The sequence below is a fragment of the Diadema antillarum genome, unplaced genomic scaffold, assembly GCF_040938485.1.
Source record: "Diadema antillarum isolate AM-2024a unplaced genomic scaffold, OU_Dant_1.0 seq00000697_RagTag, whole genome shotgun sequence".
NCBI lineage: Eukaryota > Metazoa > Echinodermata > Echinoidea > Diadematoida > Diadematidae > Diadema > Diadema antillarum.
Genome location: NW_027271602.1, coordinates 1717064 through 1737763, shown reverse-complemented (window position 1 = coordinate 1737763; position 20700 = coordinate 1717064). Strand labels below are relative to the sequence as shown.

At 37.1% G+C, this 20700-nt stretch overlaps 1 protein-coding gene across 1 annotated transcript in view; it reads left to right on the top strand.

Moving 5' to 3' along the window:
• Positions 1 to 20700, top strand: part of LOC139737646 (uncharacterized) — a 98941-nt gene that overhangs the window by 38940 nt on the left and 39301 nt on the right. The window contains exon 12 of the mRNA XM_071648321.1: positions 542 to 731. Within this exon, the coding sequence (XP_071504422.1) occupies positions 542 to 731 (190 nt within the window). The remainder of the gene's footprint in view (positions 1 to 541; positions 732 to 20700) is intronic.

The window sequence follows — 20700 nt, the reverse complement described above, 5'->3', positions numbered from 1 at the left end:
GTCTTGTTAAGTGGACGAATGTCACAATATGATCGGTCTGATCGCAGAAGCAGTGCATCTTGTCAGCCTAGAAAAGAGGCAACAATGCGGCAGCATCGCATTATTACCGTAACACTATCGGCTTCAGTGCAGTTTGACTGTACAAAAGCCGTGGTGTAATTGGCATGCAGGCCAAAACTGGAGATGGAGGGCGATTCTGCCACACTTTGTCAATTTTTTGTAGATTGCCATGATTGCCATGATGGCCTTTCTAGTGAGATAGGGGTATAAAGATCATTCATCAAGGTACAATTAGTATCCTGAGAGAAGGGAGATCAGCATTGATAATAAGCATTGTGCACTGTTGTATGAAAAACAAAAATTTAATGTCTGGGAGCATTATTTATAATTTTACATAAATTTTTATATTTACTGCAGCTAATTCCTTTGAATTAATTTTCTCTTTCTATTTGTTCGATATTATTGTTTTGCTTGTTTGTCCTGGGATATGTTTCATGATTTGCAATTAATAGGGATTTCTTGATTTTTGTTGTCCCTTCAGCCTGTTCCTTGCCCGGGGTACAAAGGACAAACGATTTCTGGTGTCCAAGCTGTTCGATGTAAATGAGAATTCAACTGTGGAGGATTCACTGCACACTGAGGATGATGAGATCCATATCCCATTTGGTCAGGGCATCGCTGGCCATGTGGCTCAGACCAAGGAGACGGTCAACATCAAGAATGCTTATGAGGTAAACCACTTTTTAAGTCATACAAAACTGTGATGTACTTGTTTATGTGTATCAATACTGAAGACTTTGTGTGTGTGTGTGTGTGTGTGTGTGTGTATGAATAAAAAGTGAGGTTTGATGTGTGTATGTCACATTGTGCATCATTGCATATTTATCAAGTGTTCGTGGTCACAAAGGATCAGAGGGAGGGTGTCATACTTGGGTCATTGAACATCAATTGCCAAAGAGCTCCTTCCTTGGAGAATAAGCTTTGTTTGTCCAGATCATTTGAATGTATGAGCTAAACAAAAAGATTTGATAGTTCTGTTAATGTTTAGTTAAGCTTCAGATAAGTGAGAATCTTTTGCTGTGATTGAACTCTGCTTTAAATCAAACAAGACAGTGGTTCAAACTTTATATTCTTGTACGCATTTATGTGAATAAGCGTTATATCACTGCATCACACTTCCTGTAGCAGTGTTGATATTTTACTGGTACTAGTCAGCTGGGCATACTGAAAACTGTAAACTGCATATATATATATGATTCAGCTATTCAGTTCTGACACCAAATGTACTGACACATGGAGGATATAAGGTATCAGTGAAGAGAATATGAAGAATGCCTGCACATTTAATAATTTGGACTGAAGAGGTGGACAGGAGAAAAGTAAGATGGCATGATCTATGTAAAACAAAAACTGTCACAAAGAAAATCCCCCACCCCCAAACAATTACAATAAATTTATAAATAAATAAATAAAAAATAAATGAGTGAGAACAAATACAATGTAGGAACAAAGAGGGTTTGTACCTTGAAGTCGAAGACATAGTTAATGCAGATTGATAGAAAACTGAAAAACTTGAAGTAGGCTCCATGTTATAGACAGGTTGAGAGATGGGAATGACATTACAAGATGAAACAGGTTGAATGCACACTACCTGAGTACTACATGTGCAAAAAGGAGCCCTACATATATGGACTTATCATTTTTTTTTTTAAAAGAAAGAAAAGCACTAAGAGAGATAATAAGGAGTGTCTGTGGCAGAGTGTGCATGCCCCGCTATTTTTTATTAATTTTTAAAAATAAAGTTGATGTGGCATATTGCATAAACTAAAAATTTTGTTTTTCCCAGACAACTTCTGTTTGGACTCTGATGCAGTCTCAGGTGCAGAAATGCAGAAAATATGTTATGAGAAGAATTGACATAGTTGGAGTGCAATTATTAAGTCACATGGGAGCACAAGGACAAATTATAAAATTGCGTTCATTAACACACTTCTGTGCCATCCATAACAATAGCTACCTTGTTATACTGTGTACACTACGAGAATGAATTACATGGGAGGGTAAATGCCAACCTGCTGTAATTTACGTGGTGCCCTTTTTCCCCTATCCTTCGAAAAGCCATGATGCTTTCTACCTTCCACCGTTAATGCTAAGTAGCCATGTTCCCCACATATTCTTCAATGACATAATGTAGTACTTTGCCCTAAACGTTATCTTCTTCATGATCCCCCTTTTCCCCTTTCCTTGTTTATGTTCACATTCTCTTGATATACTCATATTTTTGCAACATACTTCAAAACAACATAGATTCAGGATCACAAAGTGCATATCCCCCATGTACATTTTTCTTCAAAGAGTACCCACAAAACAATGAGAGTAATTGTTAAAAAGTAAACAAACAGAATTGCAATATTTTATAAGATCATTGATAGAAAAAAATAGTGTTTTACCATTCATATTTGGAAGTATAACAATATTAATGATCAGGATTATACTTAACCTTTCCATTCACACTTGCTATGAAAATTATTAAGTTGCGTTATACTGGTGAAAAACCCAAGTTTTTGCCACCTTAACAAGCATGCACAATTGACTTGGCAATCTGCTTAACTGATGTAACAATAGGGTGACTGGTTAGCTGTATAATGTGCATGTAACTTGTGGCCATGGGACAAATCCTTTATTGAGTGGCAGTCATGTTAAAAAAATTGCTAGTTTTCAATTGGCAGGGTTCACGTAAAAAAAACTCGTGTGAAGCAAAAAATATTACGCTACACTAGGCAATTGTTATCAGCGCTGTTTCAAGTGGCTTTCACATCTGCCTGGCAGTTTTGCTGAAATGTCACAATTTTTGTTGTTGTGGCAGTTTGAATGGCTCTATTGAAATTTCATAAGGAAGAGGTGACAAGTCTGAACTTAATATTGCTCATGTAAAGTTGAAATCATAAAACTGTAATCATTGGTTTTATCATTGTGTTTTTATAAGAAAAGTATATACAATGGTGTATCAAATTTTAAGTCTTGAGCGATCAAAATGGCATTCATTATTTCTAAGCAGTGACCCTTCTGTAGGAAGGTTGATAAAATCATATTTGCTGTTACGGTTTGTTAATTTCTATCTTGCTTAGACAACAACACAGCATTAGTGCATGAGCTGCAAAGAACATGAACACTTTGCAACACACTATGCACATCTTTTAGAATGGACGAATGCAGGTGTAGTAGGCATCATCTATTTAAGGTAATAGCATTAAGGAAGTATAATGCTCATAGCATGCTTTATGTGCTGTAGATTAGGTTAATAACTGTGGCTGCGTGAGCTGTTGGGTAGCTTCTCTCCACATGTTAGTGCCGCCTGTAGGTTTCAGTGCCTTTGTGGTGTGCAAACTGCAGTGGCCGGATGACTGTCGGTCTGTTGATGATGTTCTCTCAGCTAAAGTGGACACCTAGCAGTCCCACAAGCTCATATTTCACTGAATCATGCATTTACTGCAAAGGGCATGCTGCAAATGTGCAGTGCTTAAGGGCACATTTGAAGACTCACAGGTCTTTGAAGTGATGCTAAAGCATATGTTGTAAACATACTAAAAATTCAGTTTGTAACATCTGGGAGGCTAGCTTGCACTGTCTCTGAGATTTAATACATTGTATGAGCTTGGTACATGATGTATGCATTGACCACTGAGTGTGGCAGGTAACAGTTTCATTCATGTTGGGAATGAAGTAGCCATATTGACCCAAGCACACAAAGGTAGTTGAATTCAAAATCTGTGGTTTAGCTGTTGATCATGAAATAAAACTAGCACGAAATAGGTGTACTGTGCCCATACTTCATGTACAATGTACATGTCAGCATGCATTCAACGTACAAAATTAGTATATTTCTGTTGGCATAATCGCTATTAAACATGTTTTATTGAAAAATGAAATTTGCATGCTAGACTAGATTTAAACTCCCTTTATTTTTTGACATTTAAACTACATTTTGCAGGGAGTGTGTTGACTGTATTTGCAAGTTTAAAGATAATTACAGGTATAGTATTGAATGTGAGATGTGAGCTACTGTGCATACGATTAGAGATTCAGATTGCATGGCTTTCGTTAATCTAGCTGTAATTTCCAGGTGAGGTTAAGCAAGAGAACACAAATTTGTGACAGAACTTATGTATGCTTAAATGGAAATAGTGTAAAGTTTCATCATGCTATTAGGCCTATCAGTTGGTGGTGTGCTGGCATATTGCTGCTGTGAAGTACAGTACCTGACTATGATATTCAAATAAATCTTATAGTAAACATTTTTACTAATTCTATGGCCCATTTCTGAAAGATAGCCTATTTAGTTTGTGAAATGTTCATCAAGGATTAAAAAAAAAAAAAAATCTTATGAAGTTTCAGAATAGCCATAACAGAATACAAGCTACATAATACCCCCCCCCAAAAAAAAAAAACAAAAGAAAAGTAATTCTCTACCCTTACCTGTAGGGTATGATATCTGACCAGATGTCCAGGCCTGTATCTCGTACAGCTCAGCTGTGCCTTTTTTTTTTTTGGGGGGGGGGGGGGGGGGGGATGGGGTGGGGAGTATTGTACGCAACTCAGTGAGTCATGCACCACTGCCCTGCTTTCATGTAAGTGTGAAGCAGTAATGTCCATTGTTGCACTACAATTAAAACCGTGCAACCTCAGTCGTGATTTGTTAATGTGTGTGTGTGTGTGTGTGTGCTTCTGCCTGTCTGTGTGTCCTTGTTGTGTACTCTTTTAATTTTGGAGCTAGATACCGTACAGGTAGTGTGAACTGATTTAAAGTCGGATGATCCTCACCCCTAATGGTACGTTATTTCGTAAACTCCCGAATGACCGAAGTTTGTACATGCAATTGCGCAATGCCAGACTCGGTGCTATATCCATAAACGTGTGGGACAATGCTGCCACTGAGACACGTGTGTGTGTGTGTGCGTGTGTGTCCACGCATCATACACAAACATTGCGCTGATTGGAGGAGAGAGGCCTGAAGACGCGTGGCTCTTTTGGCCTCTCTTCATGCACATGCGCACTGAGACAAATAAATAAACAAATAAACAAATAAATAAACAAATAAATTGAATTGAATTGAATTGAATTGAGAGTGTGCATCCATTCGGAAGCTCTCGTGGCTCGAACAGCCATTTTGGGTCAGGAGGTTACGAGTCTCAGTGTTCTTCGCTGACCCATTGAGCCAGCGCTATTCTCATTCGGTGTCACGACATTTGATACAGAATGGGGGGAGGCAGCGTGTTGTGTTCGTCTCCGTGCTGCACAAACCACTCGCCACGATTGTAAGGCTTTAAATGTAAATTAGCAAATCTTTGCCATGTAAACGTATTCACAAACACAACATTGTAACTGCTAATGTATGAGTTGACCTGGGTCCTGTTTCATAAAACTTGTCATATCAGCAACAACTGCCGCATTTTTATGTCAAATTTGCTCTCAGCCAATCAGGTGCAAGGATTTCAGTAGCTTATAACAACTATCGTAACTTGTAAGTTTTATGAAACGGTGCCCTGGTTACCATAACATTGGGCTCTGACTGACATATTCATGGTTGAAACATTTAGAGCAGATCCTGCAATGTTTTCACTCATACTAAGTAATTCTTTATCAAAATCATTCCAAAGGGATATATCAGATTGCAAGAAGGACATCTACACAGTGAAGAATAGAAAGACTGAGAAGTAATTCATGGTTTGAGATAGGTCAAGAGGGAAATTGGTTATTCCTTTTTAGGTTTCAAAGTGATCTTTTCAAAGAGAGAGAGAAAAAAAAAGAAAGAATTGAATTGCTCTACTAATCCCAGCCCCCCAAATACACCCAGTGTATAGGTGAACCTCTGTTTGTTAAACAACACTTGGTAAATATAACTATAGTTTAACCTTCAGATGGAGATCCTTAACTTCAAGTTAAGCTATCTTTGATGGTGAAGTAAAGCATGTAGTTAACTGTAGACGCACTCAAAGGTACAAGCTAACTTGAAGTTAACTCGGATGATGAGAACCACAAGATTTCTCAGGGTTAACGGTCTATCCACGAGCCTAAGTTGGTCCCCACATGAAGTTAAGCATCGTGTGGACACGAAAATCGACTAACTCGAAGGTAAGCGTGACCTCTCTGTAAACCCCCATTCACTTTCACTTTCAGGTCAACCTCCCGAATGCAAATTGTACACTGCCCCTCGTACTGGGGTCATCTTAAACTTCTGGTTTTCTGGTTTAATTGTCAAGTGGGACTAGCTCGTATTTATGGAGGGCAGAAGCTTCTATCATCGATGCTTAGCTACAATCAATGATAAGCTTCATTGTGTGGACATGCGTCATAGTTAGGGCAAGAGCTCGTCCTTGAAGTTAGCTTGAAGTTAAGGATCACCATCTGAATGTAACTTGTTTCAGGCCTCGAATTTTGCCAGTTTTAGGGACAGGCAATTTTTGGTTTTAGGGGCACTCTCTCTCAAAATTTTTTAAGGGCAGCAAGGAAAAGTTGCAGTAAGCATGGTAATTTTGAGAGAGGCATTGCGGCAAATTGCCTTTTGCCTCCCGGGTAATTCGAGGCCTGTTGTTTTGACAATGCAAATCTATAGGAATTTATCATTGTCAGAAAGAAAATCATTCCTAAACATAATTCTGGAAAGATTTTGATATCTTTATGTTTTGTTATGGAGTTTTGCGAGGTTTACAGAATCTCTTGAAATTCTGGATGCATGATCGTTTGGAATCAAAGAATGACTCTTTTTGTCTTTTCTCATACTTTTTTAATAGAAATAAGTTTGCATGATTAAATCAGTGTTAGAGCATGAGATGAAACAGTTACAACAGAAATTTAAAACAACAGAGTAAAAACGGTGTTCAGAATACTGATTCGTTACAACAGACTTAAAACAAGATAAAACAGGCTCAGAATACCACCCCTGATCACACTGTTAGTGAGATTTTCTTATACCAGGTGCACAGGCAAAAATCATGATTTGGATTGCAGCGCAAATCTTGAGATTTGTATCATGCTTATTTTACATCGGTGTGAATACCACTACCGCACATTATCTTTTTCATGTGCAAGTCTCTTGTTTTGTTTCCATAGTGCACGCAACTAGGAACACAGTTGTTGTCCAAATTTTATTTTATATACATGTACCTGGTAATTTGAGATGACATTTTATTCAATGAAGCGTTGTCCATTTAATTGGATTGCCATTGTGCCAAGGTCAGTCAATGGTTATGGGGAATCAAGATTATTTGATGACAATCGGTTTTGAAATGACTGAGTATCTGAAAACAAGTATTAAAAACAAAGAGATCCTAATGAAAGTCGTGGCCTGTCAATTAATTAGGATCACATTTTTGTATATCTCAGCCATATCAAGGCCATTTCATCAATCAATTAAACATTTAATCCTTCTCGAAATTACGTGCTCTTTCATATTTCATAAGAGGTTTCTTATTATGTCACCAAAAAATTTTATAAACCTGAATCCTCACCTCAACCAGTACTGTACAGCCCTTTAAATGTGATACAATGGTAGATCAACAAAAGTTAGCGTAATGTCAGTCAAGTATTGTAAATGGCATATTACTTGCACAGTGAAATTGCCTTCCTGATTGATTTGTTACGTTGCATGCCACAAAGACCAGAATGGCATTTCTCTTAAATTCGATTGAAGGAATTAATTTAGTTTCATCTTACAAATAAATGAGCAATGACAAATTAAGAATCCATGAATTTTAACATCATGTGAAAATGTTTTGAAAATTCGCACAAAATTACCGCTTGTTACAACACTATTGTGCACATGCACGCACGAAGATTCCGCGCAGTGAGTGTATTGGTGGTCAACACACACACAGCGATATACCGCGCAAGTAGGTACAAGCGTGTTCAAAAGTACTCGAGAGACGGGATTTTAGGTAAGCCTGCATTTAATTTTAATTTCTATTTAATTTCTATTTAATAAATAAAAGAATAATTGGATTATAGTTTGGGTTTTCATGTGCAAAATAAAACAGTTTTTGCCGACTGTGAATTCACAGATTTTGCCGACCGCGAATTTAAACACACACGAAAAAGTTGACACCGATGGAAACCGCGAAAGTATCTGTACGCGAAAGAAACCACTTTTACAGTATATCGTCATACTCCAATGAGCAGAATGTAAAATAAGAAGTGACACACATCACTAGACTAAACCGTATTATGGTGCAGAGAATGCTGTATCTATAGGCTGACTTGCCAATATTGCAATGATCAAGTCTCCTTCGCTGTCAAACCAATTTGGCCACTGGTTTTTCTTAGTGACCTGTGTTGTTTCACGGCTTTCATAGAATACCAAGAGTCTCTCTGGTAGGATTCCACTTAAGTATCAATTATCATTAAGTCAATCAATGTTAATGACAGTTAATCAATCAGCCCCATAACTGGGTGGTAAGTTTCCTTTGCCGTGAATTACAATACCGAGTACCATTTTATATACATTGTAACCCAGGTCGCCTAGTATGCTTGTCAAAGCTCAAAATGTCAGTGATAGAGTGGCAGTACTAGTATAATATTGCTTTTGTATTAATGCTAAATGTGTTAGGTTCATCACCTCCATGTCTCTCTCAGACAGATTTTTCAAAATCAATAACTTAATTGGTAATTATTATTAAAGTGTTTAAAAGTGATATGATTCTTTTTTTTTTTGGGGGGGGGGGGAAGGTGTTGTGTTAAACTTTGTAATACATTTTTTATTGTTTATTTTTTAGTGTTGTATCTCTCTTCAGTGCTTAAACCTCTGGTACTAGAGGTATGCTGCCTTAAATGCAAAGTGGATACTAATACCCCTAATTTTGGACTCTGCAAAAAACAAAATTCCCTAATATCATGAAGCAAGAAGAAGATGTGGACAACTGGAATAATTTCATGATTGATGCAATAGTGTGACTAATGATGCATCTGTGTGTAATACATTTGGGTTATTGTTCTGTACATGGAACAATTCTAGATATCTAATACAGTGAAAATGCACAGAAATCACTGCCTTGTGTTCAATCTAATAATGTATCATCTTGTAGCCCAGTGTTGTTGATGTGGGCCTGCAAATTCAGTCAGTCTACTCTAACAAGTACCATCACCATAACTCTACATCAGTAGAACTTGAAGCTGCATTGGTGTGATGCCGCACCTTCGTAATGATTTGGGATAACCATGCACCTTCATCTTTTTTTTTTTTAACAGATCTTCATTTTAAGGGAGAAGGAAACCCAACTGTGGATTGAGTGAATGCACAGCAATGTTTGTAGAATACATCAGCAAAGTTTGCAGGATAAAGTAAACAAAACAGAATAAATGAATAATAAATGATAATAGATGATTTCAGGATGTTCCAATTAATTTTGTTTTGGGTAATGTTCAATGAAATCAAATAAACGCCAACTTCCAGGCAAACTAGGCTTTGTCACAGTTGAGGTGTTTTAAGCTTATGAAAAACTGGAGTGATTGGAGCTTATTTCTTTTTTAAAGATACAATTACTATGTCTCAACCCTCTGGGATTTGAAATCCAGAATTAGATGAACCATGATGATTTGGATGCGGCGGAATGATGAAGAGCATTACTATAGTATTATGCAGAGTCTAGCGATCAGCTACGGGCATGACTGTCTCCTGGTTCACCAGTAAAGCATCTATATGTACATGTACATGCACCGTGTACCAGCAACTTGTGTAACTTTGTAATTAGATATGGTTGTCAAGGAAACACTCTGCCTGAAATGTCTGAATTTCTGGCATAACTGTAATGAGCTGAGCATGGGAGCAATAATGATACTGTAAGGGGCGCATTCTTGCGCGATATTTGTCATTGAAGGACATTACTGCTCTTTAAAGATGCATGATATGCTAAACTATGAAATCAGTGTTCTGCAAAAATTGATGGTGATGTGACTTTCCTTGGGAAATTCTGCAAACATTTTAAAGACTAGTAATAGCTAAGGAATAGTTGCATTACTTTAAATCTCAAACAGGCTGATATAATGATGCAGTTGTCATTGTGCTTGAGATTTAACTTGAGAGAATGGATGCACATGCTTAAAATAATGGTTGGTACGTGATCAAGGAAAGCGTATAGATGATGGTTGCGACCAACTTGCATGATCAATGAATTTGCAGGCAAAGAAAGATGTGTGACCTAAATACAGTAAAATTGATTGTAAAGTAGACTTCTTGAAACAACTTTAAAGGAGTAGTTCATTCTATTAAATCTTGAGAGGCAAATATTCAGACTGTTAAGAGCATAGCTGTTGGGTTTCAGTAGTCATACTAAAATTTGAGCTGTGGCACAAGGTGAAGTAAAATTGTTTTCCTATGGTCCCAAAGGTAGTTCAAGGTCACTGCCCGTTGATTTAATTTTTTTTTTTTGCTGTGGATGAAAAAGAGTTATTACTGAATTATTTGAATTAGTACAGGCTAGTATTATTTTTCCCCTTCTCTTTACCTTGTATCCTATTCTTTTGTTATTTGCTTGTATCAGCTGTAATATGTGATGTTGTTGTTGTTTTTTTCTTTCTCCCAATATATGTATTTCATATATCTCCATGTTTACAAGTTATGTATGTCACAATATCATATTGTATTTGTATAAATTCCATGTTCTGGATCCCATGGAAGACCAGCGATGCCAACATCTGAATATGGGCCATCCAGTCGTTGTTGTTTTTATACGGAAAATAAAATCATCAAAGTTATGTTAAAAAGTAGTGCAAGCTTGTGTCATATGGCACGCAAATGGTTCCCATTACAATGTATGTTCGTGCATGGAATTACCAGCCCTGTAGTCCTTCCTGGTCAAACATACATGCGTTCATGTGTGTCTCTCTTTTAGCACCAATGGGATTTGTATCTTACCAATTATGCAAGAAATCTTTATGGCTCTGATAAGCCTGCTAGGCAGCGAGCCTGTGTTGACACTGCTCCATTTGTACAAGAGATCTGTTCAACAGGATTACACAAGTAATCCCCACTTGGGGGAACTAATGTTGACTCCATACTTTTGTTCACTTGCATGTGGTTGCAAGGTTTGCAGTAATTCTTTTTAACCTTGAATGATACAGAGAGTCATTCATTCATTAATGGATGTCTTGCAAGCATGGTGTTGTGTTGTGAAGTACCAAGTTTTTGGATATATACGACCGATGTGTTCTTTTTTCCAAAGATGTGTACTTAAATAATATCTTCTGTATTGATTTATGTTGTGCATATCGATGTGCAGGTCTTTGTTTTTGCTTATCTACCATGTAATATACTGTAAAAGTGGTTTCTTTCGCGTACAGAAACTTTCGCGGTTTCCATCGGTGCCGACTTTTTCGCGTGTGTTTAAATTCGCGGTCGGTAATGATAGCGTTGTAACAAACGACGAGTTCAAAACATTTTCACGTGATATTAAATTCGCGGTTCAACCTCAAAGCGCGAAAAGCGCGAAAATAAAACCACCGCGAAAGAAACCACTTTTACAGTATTGCACTGCTTGGCAGGGCTTATGCTATGAAAACTCTTGATATCAGGGTACAGATTATGTATGCAGTGAGAAACTCAATTTACAATTGTACATCAGCTCAATTCAGAGAGTAACACTGTTCTTTATCAAGAAGTTTCAGGAAAGTGGGCCAGAATTGTTATTATTATTATATATATATATTTTTTTTTTTTTTTTTTTTTTTTGTAGGAATATGCAGTCAGGTCATTCTCTTTAAAAACATTTTGAAATAGCAAATATCTAGAGCTGCATCCCATTCAGTTGGAAAAAAAAACAACAACAACAAAATAAACCACCTTATCCCAGCACTGACTGTGTATTGCACTTATTTCAAGGTGTTTATAATTTAACAAGGCAAGCTACACTCTTTGCACATTTGATTTAAGGTTCTTACATGTCTTATCTACAATTGATGTGACACTGTATTTTTGGTAATTAGGTGAAAACTATTTCAAGCAGGGAGGTGTGAAGCTATTAGCCTCTTTGAAGGTGATAACAGGTGATACCTAATCTAGTGCCCCTTTTTTTGAGTGAAGTGTGATTGAAGCATAGTAAGGTATTTATTTTCTGATAGGATAAATTCTACCGGGGTTATACATTTGTCCATAGTACTCTGTTCATTGTACACTGTTCAATTCACTGTTATAAGTTATGACTAGGTTTATTTCTGGTCTCACTTTATAAGCACGATTATTATCACCAGCTCTCATGTGAAGTACATGTAGCTGCATAGAGAAATGGCAGAATTTAAGGAAATAAGGGTGTAGGTCTAATGAAAGATCACTTTTTTTTTCTCCTTCTCTAGTATTGACAGCTACACATGTATGTATGACTGAGCAAGATTCCATGATCTTCCTTCTAGAGCCTGAAGATTAGCATTGGGTTCACCCTTGACTCGATCATTGAAAGGTTGTCATAATTCATCTCAGAGAGAGGGAGAGAGAGAGAGAGAGGGTCTTTTTTTATTACAGAAAGGGGATGAAAGGATGAGGCCATGCCAAAAATATGACCGACTTTTAATATTCTCGTGTTGTGTATCCAAACAGGGTGTAATTCATTTTGTTTTGTATGTATGTGTCTCATTGAAAAAGAATAGCTTTGTTCATGGGATAGCTCTAGGATAGTGAACATGGAAAGAGTTTTGATTTTTTGCACTTCACAAACAAACTGTGAGTTGATTTGCAGAAAAAGTCATTTTATCAAAGCATATGCCACTAAATCTACTGTCTCACTACACCGTTAGGTGATTCCATCTGAAAAATGAAGGCGTATCTTTCTTGAACTTTTTGATTTGTTTTGTTTTGTTTTGTTGGTTTGCAGATGTATGTACCTTAGACATTGACAGATGGCGCTAGCCGTTCTGAACTTTGGACACGTTCAAAGTTAGAAATTGCTACACGTAGCTTCCGTTGGTAGTTCTCATATTATATGTTGTTATTCTGGTTCAATTAGCGGTTTTCACATGATGCGTTATTTTGTTGAGTTGTGAACTTGTTCTATACAGTGTAGCTTACCTTGTTTAATCCATAAATATGACAACCTAGCTGTTTCATAATGGTTCATCATGTCTTATTCATGTAGGTCCCATGATAAGGTGCTCAGTGATGAATATTAAAATTCAAGGTGACAGGAAATAGTGGTGGAGCTAACATTACAATTTTATTACATTCTCCCTGAAACGCATGTTGTACCCCTATCTATACCTATCAAGTACTGTAAAAGTGGATATTTTCGCACGACTAATTTTTTCGCGCTTGGCCGGGTGAGAAGAGTTTCGCGTGTTTTTAATTCCGCGGAATCAAGACACCAAGTACAGAAACATACGGCAAGCAAAAATATTCGCATGCTTTTATTTTCGTGCTAGTTTGTGGTTGCGTGAAATGTGCGAAAATTTCAACACCGCGAAAATTTCCACTTTTACACTACCGTTCAGAAACCAGACAGTGCACAAAAGGGAACATTGTCACACTCAGGTGAGTGTGATACCCATTAACTCTTTCATATTAAAATATTTGAGACCTTTTAGATATGAAACATATAGCTGAAGAACAAGTACAAGATGAGTTGATGACTTGATTATAGAATTTATATGATGATACATGATGTGCACATTAATAAAAAAAGTATTCATATGGCAGCAAAACATTTTTTGTTCAAAGCTTTAGAGTAGATTCCTGGCAATATTTTCTGACATATCGGCTAAAAAAATGTAAGGAAATAAAACAACGATTTTTTGTTTTATGATTGTCAGTTCTTTACAGAGAAAGATAGGGAAAAACTGATTGATTATCGAAATCCTGACTAAACTTTCTCCATGATATGCATATATTTTCTGGTGCCTATTTGAGTGAAGAGGTTGTGCAAATTTATGTCAATTAGATATTATTCAAATGAAGGATGTTTGAAGGATTTTTATGCCTCCGCCACGTAGTGGTGCCGGAGGCATTATGTTTTCGGGTTGTCCGTCCGTCCGTCCGTACGTCCGTACGTCCGTACGTCCGTACGTACGTCCGTCCGCTTTCGTTTACGCGATAACTTGAGTAATATATACTGGAATTTTACCAAACTTAAGTAAGCCGCTCCTCCGAACTAGCGACGACAGCAGCAGCAACCAGCAGCAACAGCCAGCAGCAGCAACAAACCTAGTATGAAGTATGATGGGGCAATGATTTGATTAGATTTTAGGTGAAATCGGCTGAAGGTCAAAGGTCAAAGGTCAAGGTCAAATCATGAAATTTATCCGTTTACGCAATAACTCAAGACTGTATGGAGCAAATTTCACCAAACTTTGTTGGAGGATGATGTATGATGGGACAATTATTTGATTAGTTTTTCAGTGAAATTGGACAGAGGTCAAAGGTCAAAGATCAAGGTCAAATCCTAAAATTTATCTGTTTACATGATAACTCAAAACTGGATGAAGCAGCTTTCACCAAACTTGGTCGAAGGATGATGTATGATGGGACAATTAGTTGAGTAGATTTTAGTGACATTGACAAGAGGTCAAAGGTCAAAAGGTCAAGGTCAAATGCTAAAAATGTTGCTATTTCCCCCATATCTATGCAATGCCCGCAGTTATTTTCTTGAAACTTAGTGTAGACATGTACTACTGCATAAAGATTCTCCAGAGAGAGTTTCATGTCATAAGGTCAAAGGTCAAAAGGTCAAAGGTTAGGTGAAAATGTTGCAATATCACTTTTCTCACAAATGGTTCAATGTATCTTCATGGAACTTGGTACATATGCATGTACTGACTGGCAGTGATTATCTAGGGAATTTAGGGGCCATGGGTCAATAGTCAGGGGGTCAAAGGTCAAGGTCAACTCCTCAAAATGTTACTATTTCCCTCATATAAGCCTGTACTAGTATATGCAATGATTGCATTATTAGTTTTAAAATTTAATGTACGTACATGTATTACTTAATGGAGATTCTCTTGGAAATTTCCAGCCAGAAGGTCAAAGGTCAAAGGTTAAGGGTCAAAGGTTAGGTTTAAATGAAAAAAAAGATATATTTTGTACTGTGTTTTTTTTTAGTGTAATTACACTCTTTCTTCATACCTTGAAAATTATACTCCATGCATAAACTTATGACAAGGTCGGTCAGAAGTCAAGTAAAAATTTTCAATTCCCCAAATATGTGTACCTGCACTCTTTAATAGACAATTATAGCAAACCCAGTTTGTGGAAAGTGAACATTCAAGATATTTCTGATAAACCTGTTATTTCGATAATTTACCAGTTATGTGAAACTGTCATCACACATTGTGAAGACATTGTACTATACACCTATTGGGAGAATCATGCATTATGGCGGAGGCATCAGTCGCCGTAGCGACATTTCTAGTCTTATGTTTATAATGTTATGTGCTTTTGCACACCTGGATTTCTAAACATTGTATGAAGGATGTTTGTGGGTACGAGATGCAAAATGCAGGTCTTAGGAGCTGGTAATGGGGATTATCCATCAAAAGTATAATCCAATGATCCTCCTGTGTCGTCGGGGCATTTGTCAGGATCATCCTTGTTGAATGATGGCTGGGTGTTTGATGCAATTCATGATAATGCACCACATTCGTCATTCATTGTTTGAGATTAATGCACCATGTAAACCATAAATCATTCTCTGCAGAGAATAATTAAGTTTGAGCTTGGTTTGCCTGTTTCATGCCTTAGTACTTGTGCCCAAGAGGGACAAAATTGTGGTCATGGCGTCATCAAAGGTTGATTTGTACGCATTTGAATCCCCAGTAGCAAGGAATTGTTTAGATGAATTATATCTTGGCAAGTTCCTCCCATACAGTCTCATTCTTAGATCGAGGCAATGTAGGATCTATAGGTCGCATCAATCCAGAAATAATTCCAATTATTTTTGGTGGGTGTATATTCAAGAAGAGGTATAATGTTGATGAGTAGAATGTAAAAATTGGTGTGTATCGCAGGCTAAGCATGCTATAGATAGATAGATAGATAGATACTTTATTTTTCTACAAATCACATACATAAATCACATAATCATGAACATGTGGGAAATATGCAAAGTAAATTGTTTTTTAAAACAGTGTCGTTTGACTTGCATGAACAATGATATAATAGGAAATTAATGATATAATATGTAGTATGCATGGCTATGCAGCAGGGATTACAATAACAATTGTAGTTGAGAAGCGATTATGCAGAGGGCCGCCATTGTAAGCATTGCTTGAAAAGATGGCTGGCCTGAGGAAAAAGTAGGGACGTACTAGATTCGTAACAATACAAATTCTGCTGCAAAGATAGCAGGGGAAAATAAACTCTGACGTGTGATGGTGATGAATGTACGTGCAAGTGCTTGAAAGTGCACAAGGGCAGATAGGCTGGAATTTAGAATACCAGGGCCCCATTTTATCAAAAGATAAAAATCGATTTTAAATTTCCTTACCACACAGGCTGCCATAGACTTACCTTTGAAATCAATTATATAATCAACTTTAACTCTTCATAAAATAGGGCCCTGGTAATAGAATTGGTTTGCTATAAGAGGGAACGATATATGGGATGTTGCTATCGGGAGACCAACATTAGTCGTATGAATTATTTGTTTTTAGTTTGTTTTTGAAGTATACTGTAATAAAATGTGCTCATAGACTATTGTTGTCCAGATAATCTTTTTTCTTTTTGAGACTATGAGAGCATTATTTGATGCTTTTAATCTATTATCTCTGGTTTGTATTTATGTAGAATCCACTTTCTCATTGCTCAGCATTTGTCAAGTCTGTGGTGTTTAGTAAGTTTTTAAAGCTAAAAAAAACCCAAATGACTTACTTTTGAAGAGACTCCCTGTGCGTATACAGACAAGTTGACGTTTTTGTCATTTTTAAAATACTTTTAATATGTAATGTCAGATATTGACTTGCTACAAGTGCATTGATAATGAAAGTGCTATTATTTTCCCCTATTGTTTTACATCTCATATCCTGACCCATTTTTCAAGCAGCATACACTTGGTAATATTACCATGTGATAACACTGCAACCTGTAGCACATTGGAAGGAAATTGTTATCATTCTTCAGTCCTTGGTATCGATTGTATAGCTTAATACACCCATATATCGATGCAATCAGTGTCATTTTATTACGCCTTGAGTAGCCAGCCAACAGCAATAACATTGGCTATAGCTATATCTTAGCATGTCTACTGCCTGGCGTGTTTGCACAAAGCTAACCAGGGGCCCAGAGACTGAAATTTAGGCAGGTAAACTAGCAGCTAGGTTATTCCACTGATTATGTGCTCTGCATGTTGGAGCAGGGCCAGTGCAGCACAGGAAGCAGGGAATTTTCACCCCCACCCCTCCCGTTTGGCCGGGAAAAAAAAAAGGAAAAAAGGGAAAAAAAGAAAGAATATGGGAAACATTGCAGGCACTGACGTGCATCTAAAAACATGCGTGCAGCGGATTGAAATGATGAATCGCATCACTACACTCTGAGGCGCAAGCAATCGATTTTGATAAATGTGATTAGGGCACCAGGCTGTATGCATCCTTGAAGGAGCCCAGAAGTCTTGCCAGGCCATGCCTTGCTGCTTTCCAGTGAGAAGGGTACAAGTTTCACCCCCCCCCCCCCCTGTAAGTGTCCATGTCATCCTTGTCAGAGTTTGCACTCTTTTCAAGGGACATGTATTTCAAATACCTACCAGACATTGATATGAATAATTATACATGGTAAAACACTTTTATAATGCTAATTTCTTTACCAATTTTGTTTTCTGTAGAGCTATTTGCAGACGAATTCTATTCACGTACCCATTTTACCATAGTGAGTCTTCATAACATGGTATAACAATCTTGAAAATGTGCAACTAGAGAAGTGTTTTAAATGATATCGTTCTAACGATATTCTTTGTCTATGTAGGTCATAAGTGTCTCTTTTTTTTTTGGTTTTTTTGTTGAAATCATGGCACTTGTGGGGGTGATGTGATATATCTTAAAAGATAGGTGCTGAGTAATGTAAATTCTTAACTCTGGACCTGTGTGTTTTGGATTTTCCCAGACTTTCATATGAAATAATTTGTTTGCCATATCAAAGTCTATCAAATGAATATTTGCCATCTGCTTTAGATGTTAATAGGTTACAAACTAAGAAGTGAAATATGTCAGATAACATGGCAACACCTAGAAATTGTCTTGATGTGTTCTGAAGCTGATGTCATTTGGCCTCAATTTTGGTGTCTCATTTTAATACTGTGTGTGTTTAATGACCTAAGCTTTGTCCTCATGGTCAAGCCAAGACAAAGAAGGAAATAATGATAGCTGCTGTAGTCACCCATCACACCATATGACCGATGGGATTGGGGGTTAGTTGCCTAGGAACCTGCAATTAATTTCAAGGTGAGCTCACAATGGTGGAACAGACATGCATGATGTGTTCAGGTCTTTAACCCAAGCATTCAGACACAGTCATGCCCAATGAAAAAGACACACACACACACACACACACACACACACACGCAATAAACAAACTAACAAACAAAAAACCATGCACACTGAACAACAGATTGCATAGGAACGAAAGGAGCAATGTCTGGTTCTGTTAATAAAAATCAGCAATTCGGTACAAACTCACCCAAAATTGTATTCTTATGTCAAAATCAAGAGCAACAAACTCACCAGTTGAAGCTTTATTTTGTACAAAAATTATTAGCGGGGAAGTGATATTGTAACAGAGCCAGACTAGTTCCTTTTGACGCACCATAGCAAAAACCCGGACCTTTGCCGTAACCGTGCTCGGTGTGTGAGGGCCTGGAAATGTTACATAAGAATTGTTATAAACAGTCTAGTGTATTCAAGGCATTTCTCATTTCGGAATAACTGATTGGATGAATACCTTCAAGAGGCCAACTAGATATCTGAAGCTGGTTATTGTTTTAAAAGATAATAAGGTAATCACATTGTTATACTACCAGTATATTTGATGATGGGAGAAGTCATTCATGCATTTCAAAGGATACTCCATTGTATCTGTATATAACATGCAGGTACCTAGAGGGTATATGAAATCGTTGAAGGTCATAATTGTATTGAAAAATTCTGTATAAATAGTGTTGTATTTTATTATGAAGGTTGTTTGCCATTTTTAGAACCTAATTTGTGTGAGTTAAAGGTGTTGCTCTGAGCACTAACTAGAGTCTGCCAAGTCTGTATGGCCCACGTGTGTCCCACTTGTTGTTAAAGAGTATCGCATGAGTGCTGAAAGGAGCATATATTTCACGGCTTCATTTCCATGATTCTGCACCGAGCCCTAAGGTCATGAGATATTGACAGAAACAGAGTCTGCACGTGTACAATGAACCAAACAATTATCATAAGTGGTTAAGCTTGGGGCAACAATGTCGTTATTGTAAGGGACGTAATTGAAAATTGATGAGAGTTAGGAACGCAACTAGGGAATTGGAGGACGTCAGGCCTAAATATGGGAGTTAAGAATTAACCAGTTAGCTTGGTTAATGGAAGTATTCCGTTTGTTTTTGTAATTGCTGTTGTTATGGGGATGCTTCCCAAGAGTTTAGACGGCATGTAGACTGTAGCATCATGACATTAGCAAATGTAGAGTACACATATTGATCAAGTTTGGAGTAACGAGCTTATCTATTAACCTGTACCTCAAAATACTTTTCAATACTTGTTATCTGGTTTGCATTATATGCCCTAAGTTGCTATGTTCAAAAATTTCAGGTTGGCGAAAAAACCATTGTCTGAAAGGCCTGCATAAGAATAAAATGAATTTGAATATGTTTTATTTTAGTGAACCAGTGTATTGGAGCAGCAAATCAAACTGCTGTGTCAAAGCCACACTTTTAACAGCAAAAAGGAGAAAAACAAGCTGTAACCCGCTTCAGCAGAGTACAATGTATTCCTTTGAAAGATAAGAAATATGCCAGATTAGAAGAGGAAAATCTAACAAGCACAAATGTGCCAAATATGGAAATGTATTGCATTCTTAAAGGGATTTGTAAAATCAGAAATTTTTGCCAATTTTGTGAGGAGCCAAGATACTATATATGAAATTAAACTGCATGCAAAAGTTCTTGTGTATACAATGCATTGAATGCCAGTGGCAATTGAAAATTTCATCCTTAGATTTAGCCGTCGACTCCAATTTGTGAAAATTTCTTGCCGCAAATGTTTCTGGTTTTACAGAAATTTTCATTTCATTTTGATTTGTACATTACGAGGAGAATAGAAATTATACATGTTTACAACATACAATCTTTCCTAACTGCTCTGAACACATTTAAGTATTTTATTCAACAATTTACATTGAAGTTCATCATGTAATTCAATGAGATGTGAAATGTTCTCTCCCAATTTCATCATGGAACTGGAGTGGTGCTGAGCATCACTTCAAAGTGAATAGGAATGTTGGACATCCATTGTATTGAATGCTTTAGAACCCAAACATGTGTTTGCCTAGATTACTTGGAGCTGCTATCCATCTTTAAAGGGGATGGCTAGTAACCGATCAGTGGGAATCAGTGGGAATGCTGAGGGATGATTGTTCCAATCCATGTGGGATTCATTTAAGAGTACATTATATATCTACTGTTGTGTGAAAATTATTTGCTTCAGAACGGTCTCATATTCAAGTAATGTGCAGATTAATGCCCCGTCACTGACCAGGGACGCTTACCT